This window comes from Triplophysa rosa, linkage group LG18 (assembly GCF_024868665.1).
Source record: "Triplophysa rosa linkage group LG18, Trosa_1v2, whole genome shotgun sequence".
Lineage (NCBI taxonomy): Eukaryota > Metazoa > Chordata > Actinopteri > Cypriniformes > Nemacheilidae > Triplophysa > Triplophysa rosa.
In genome coordinates, this window is record NC_079907.1 from 23,437,495 (window position 1) to 23,443,523 (window position 6,029).

The 6,029-nt window shown below is 39.4% G+C and overlaps 1 protein-coding gene across 3 annotated transcripts in view; it reads right to left on the reverse strand.

The window, feature by feature from the left end:
• Positions 1 to 4,137, reverse strand: part of jmjd1cb (jumonji domain containing 1Cb) — a 102,895-nt gene extending 98,758 nt beyond the window's left edge. For all 3 annotated transcript variants that reach the window (XM_057358092.1, XM_057358091.1, XM_057358090.1), the window contains exon 1: positions 3,813 to 4,137. In XM_057358092.1, coding sequence (XP_057214075.1) covers positions 3,813 to 3,947 — 135 coding nt within the window. In that variant the 5' untranslated portion in view covers positions 3,948 to 4,137. The remainder of the gene's footprint in view (positions 1 to 3,812) is intronic.
• Between the last annotated feature and the right edge of the window lie 1,892 nt (positions 4,138 to 6,029).

A 6,029-nucleotide genomic window follows, 5' to 3' on the forward strand; every position in this document is an offset into this window, starting at 1 on the left:
ACACAAGCAAGAGTGCTTTAAAAAACAACTGTCCAGAAGAGATCTGATCAGCTGGTAGGCAAAAAAGGTTATGTACAAACATAAATGATATACCACAGCGGACAGTGTTGCCGCAAGAATGAAAGTGTATAGGTCGTTTGCAATCGTGTGGTTTTTATGAAGTGCGAGGCGCGGCTGGAGGGCAGCAAGTGATATTTCTCCATAGGAATTCACTATCACAAACTCAAAGTACCCATGTTTAACGACCTAAACAATGACCAGGTAAGCCCACATTTCTGTCCAACCTTCCTTGTTATAAACACTAGCTTCAGTTAAAAGATTATTAAATGGATAAAGTGAAAAAACGTACCTAAACAACGACCACGGAAAACCAAAATAAAAACATTTGTTTATCACTGATATCATACATAGACATGATAACAGAAACGTTTTATGTTCTCAGTTTGTCGCTGCCTTGAGCCACGTTATGTGGTTTCATTATAATGTACTTTAATGAAGCACAAGCTTAACGTGAGACTATTCTTATCCCTGGAATAAGTGCTTGTTCTTTTAACAGTGGCTAATGTTTACTACAATTAAGGTTTAATAGAAATTTGGTTTTACGTGGTCGTTGTTTCGGTACGTTGCATTATAATGGACTTATATGGGCGAGATTTCTCACTTAATCCGTTTAATCAGGACTGGATCTTTGCAGCTAGTGTTCATGACAAGGTTCTTGAGCAGTAAATTTGAGCTCACCTGCTCGTTGTTTAGGTATGTTAAACCTCGTTAAGCGTTTTAGAAAGTCATCCGGTTCGGCTCATCCCAAACGCAGATTCAGGATTCCAAACCACTTTTATTTCCGTTTCTCAGTCAATACTCACATTTTACCCCTTCATGAACATCAACTTTTGCTACACAATAAAAACACATTTCAGGGTTTGATTGATTTGAACAGTCAAAAACGACGCAAAACACAGGTATTTTGAGTTTGTTATAGTGAATTCCATTGGAGAAAATCACTTGCTGCCCTCCATCGGCACTGTGACGTCATGTGCGAAAACAACCTATTGAGTAAGCATTCTCGTGTAATTGCTTTTGTAGCAGAAGATCTCAGTAACATTTGAATGGAGAGTAGTTTTTTCTGAAGAGATCTGTCAGGTACAGGACAGAGGTCAGTCCAGGTTAGACAGGCCGGATTCTGGGAAGAGCATCTGTCAGTGTTACACGTGGGAGACAAACCTTCATTTAAACTACTATCTGCTGAAAAATGTGAAAATGTTAAGGTTAAAGAATGTCATTTATTTAAATCTTCAAATGTGTCAAAAATGTGAAATTTCACAAAAATTCTCTCATCTGAGCATGAGAGAAACCTAATCAAACGCCAACATTTCACTGACGTGAGTATACATATCGCGGCACACCGGATGGATATTGTTAGAACATTTATTCAGTAAATAAGATTAAATGTGTTCTGTGCCACTGGCATCAACAAATGAAAGTGCAGAAATAAAGGGTTTCTCGAACCCTCAATAGATAGTATAGTACAGTATGCAGTTAGTAACATGCTAGCGTGTCATTGTGCACACAGCCAATGACTACACGCACTAGCCATTATAATCCAGCTCTTACAAACCCAACGGAAGATTGTTGCTTTTCGTGACACGGACAAGGAAAGAAAAGGACAGGACAGGAGTGAGGGGGCATATGTCGAACTCAATAATAAAGTACAAAGGTTCCGAGTTTTTCCACCTCATTGCATTCACTTATGCAGCGTCCTTCAATGCCCCGGCAGACTACTGTCGCAATCCACACGCTACAATGCTCGGCAGGTTAATGCTTCTGTCCACCTTTAATGTTTAAACTCGTGGCACATCAGCCATAAATGTGTCCCGCACATGAGCGTCATATGGCTTTTTCACAAGGATGTCGGGAGGGGTTCTTTACGTTATGTAAATCAAATCCGCCGACAATCAAGATCGTCTATCCTCGGGTGGTGTAAAATCACACAAAGGAAGAGCGCTGGTTTTAGGGAAGGTATTAAAGCGCTGTCAAACAGTGCAGGGTCATAGCGTCTGTCTGTCAGATGAACAAAGAGCAATCTCTGTGTAGGTTAACTCTAGTTCAGGGGAATGTCTGAACATAGCGGTCTTTATGCTGCAGTGGGGGGAGGGAAGACCACCGCTCTCATGTTACCAGCCGTTTTCTTAAGCCACAAATCACATGGACACTTCCAGCTCTTTACAGCCAGTTGTTGCCCGTGTGATTGAGGGCTATAAATGAAAGCTCTGCTGGTATTTTTGCAAACAGGATTACATTGTGGTAATATTGAAGAGTTTAATTCCAAAAATGAGATCAATCCATTTAAAAAATCATGTTTTTTTATTGTGCATTCCAATTAATATCAATCAAACTGCAGTTGGTTTGTTTTGACTTAAGCCATAATAACTCAAGAAATACAGCTAACTAACACAATGAGACACAATAAAAACATAATAACAAAAATATCTTTTTTTAAATTTTAAATGGAGTTATCTCATTTTGGAAATAAACTCTTCAGTATATTTGCGTTATCATCCTCACTGACATCTTGGCAAATAACAGCGGCACAATGTTAACAATGGAAAGAGACGTCATAAGCTTTTACACTATGAGCGCAACTGAAAGACATTTTAGTCTGTTTAAATGTACTAATGTGTTATACGTGTAATATGTCCGAGGGAACGGTGGAGGTTTAGAGCTTTAACCCTCAGCTGCAGGCGGGTTATTGAGTGTGGAAAATTCTGTGTGCTGATGGGCAGTGGTACAGTCGGTGACCTCAGAACACAGCCCTGAAAACAAACGGCCAGCGTACGGTACAGTGTACACACACACACACAATGACAGAAGTCGCTCCATTCATCTCCGGCCATATAAGAGCTGCTGTTGCCCTTTAACCTGCCTGACACAATCACAGATTACAGATGATTTCAGCTCACACACACACACAACATATATTAGTGGACAGGCTTTGATCATTCTACTTCCCAGCCATAACTGATGCTTTTTATTTGAGAAGTTAAAACACATTATATAATGCTATATTAAGCATACTATCAGGACTATTACTATCTTACAGTAGAATTCGAAGTAGCAACAATACTCATTTTAAAAATATATCATTTAAAAAATGAATCCATACCAGTCCAGAAGCTACGCCAAATTGACAAATAATTACAAGGAACCTGTTATTTGTAATACAAACGCTGAATTTTCATTGAGGGAGGGGGTCGGGGTGCATGTATGTAATGTTTACAGGTTAATGTCTTATTCTACCAATAACAAACTAGTATCCCAGATGATATATATGTATTAAGCAAGGCCGGGGAGGATATTAAACCATATTTTCATGAATGAGCAAAGGACACAATTGTTTTATGGCCCTAACCCTTTGGACCCCGTTTGGTCCACTAGCTTATGGAAATTCGAAATAATATTAAAATGCTCTGTCATAAAAAAACAAGCTCGTGAATAGTAAGGAATCAGATATTCGAATAAAAGAAATGCTGCTGGAAAACATTACAGCTGTCCACGAGCAATTTCCTGTCATAATGTTCAACGAAAACACACAATCAACACAAATGTTTCAAGACAAATCACAAAGATACGAGACACAAAAAGATCATTGTTCGTAGACGTTATTCGCTTTATCGTAGCTTTACCACACGACTCCACCAAACGAGAAAAACGCAAAATAATACAACCTTTTATCAGCTATTTCAAAAAGTCACCGACAATCTGAGATGTCCAGCTCGTGCTGTGTGTTAACCGCGGTACGGTGGCCGCTGTCTTACCGTCAGCTCGGGGTTGTCGTGGTCTCGGTGAGTGACGGCTCGGATGACTCCGGCTCGCCAGGACCAGCGCGCGATGTGCGCGGGCTCCAGCGGCTCCTCTCCGCTCACGCACAGGAACCGCTTCCCGACCACCATGGCGAACAAAACCCTCGAAGCCCTCAACACCGACAGCACATTTACACCGTCACGACTGCGTGCTAAACAGAACGAAAGAAACCACCGTGATTTTCTCGCCTTTTCGCTTGACGACCGCAGCCCGGGGGATTTAAATTTCTCTCAGCCTCCACCCGTGAATGGTCGCTCTCGCGCTCCGAGAAACTGAACACTGGACCGCATCACTGTGAATGTGAAACCGGTATCCCTCCGCCTCGCACGGAGCGCAGCGTCCGTGTCAAAACCGCAGCAGGGAGATTTCTGCGTCCGCCAGACAGACAGATCATTCTCAATGGAAGAGCCGCCGCTTCCATACTACACGCCAGTCTGCTAAAAATAGTGCTCTGTTGTTTTTGTTTTTTTCACCCAGCATAGGGAAGAACATAAATGCCATGCATTAAAAACAAATTTACCGGGTGTCATAAAACGGAATCAAACTATTGGATAAATAAATATTTATCAAAGATTCAACCATGCAGCTGTATTGGCGTGGTAGAAATGCATAGGCTACACACAAATACACATGTTTAAAATAAAGTGTTTATTTATGTCTAATACTTGCTAACACCTATTTTGAAATAAAATCACAAATCCTCTGACACATGTCATTCAAAATCTCTCTAAACGCATCAAACAACTGCACACATGAAAATGTGAGTGTGAATTTATTACCTTCCAGTTGTGTTGCACACATCTATAGATGACCTGTGGGTTGCTGGTTGATGAGCACACGAGGAGTGCTGATGTTAGAGAAGCATGCACACTAGAGAGGTCAGAGCAGAAGATGGAGACAGATATTTCACAGCTGATAGAACCACACATCATAGATAGAGTGTCACTCTAGACCTGCCTGATCCTGCATATACTCGGCTGAAAGCAGGACATCTAATCTACGCCTGACTAAAATATCTCATGCAACACAACATGATTCCAATTTACAGTCTCTTCAATCTCTTCTCGTCAGTGACTGTAGGCAGCAATGGGGAGAAGCAGCTGTCCCAACAACAGAAGCCCTGTTGGAATATGGAATATGGAATATTCCTAATGGAATATGTTTTATAAGCTATTCACATGCCATTTCTATGTAATATGTTTGCATGTGTACTCACTCAACAATGTACTCACTGTAATTTAATATTCTTTTGCACATGAAACATATTACAGAGGAAATCATATCCATCTGCTATGCTTAAAATGTGCCATTATATAACCCAAATATGCATTTAATACACAATGAGAACAATTAACAACAGTTAAATTAATAAGCACTTCAGACAAACCTGTAAGGAGAAGAATATCTCTGTATTATATATTCAGCACCAAAACATAATCTTATACCCTTATACACATTTAACACAGTGAAGTATGTTTGTTGCTAGTAGTGAGGTGTAAGAAAAGGTTCAAACACATTGTGATCCTTTAGCTGTTGCTATAGCTCCCATGACCTGTTATAGGTATAATGCGCTTTGGATAAAAGAATTATCGGCTGATTGACAAATTACTACACTAACAGTAAATTATATAAACACAAACACTACATGTAACATATATTTAGTTATGTATTATCAGTGAATTACCAGTTTAATTACACAGAATATTAATATTACACAAAACATGTAGAATCATTTAGGCGTACATTTTAGGGATTTATTTGAGGATTATTAAAACCACAAATTGAAGAGCAAATTTGGAAAAGGTCACAATGATAAAGAGGATTTTATCAGAATTTCTAAGTTGCTTTTCTTAATTTTGTATTGTCCTAGCTTTACAGATTTATAGTGCAGTCTTTCTAATATCATGTGAAAACGCATTTCTACTCACACAATCATTTGAGGACTTGTTGTTAATTGTTTACTGTCTTGTAATGTACAATAGGCAATAAAAATTGCGTTACAATGACAACATCATTGCTTAAAGAAGTTTTGTTTTTAACACTTTTAAATTGGATTGGCCAGTACCCTCCGTCCAGCCTTTGTGCGCAGTGTTTAGGTCATCGATACTAAACGTCACTTAAAAGACACATTTTCTAACCAACCAGTGCACGAGTTTCTTGTAAACAAATCC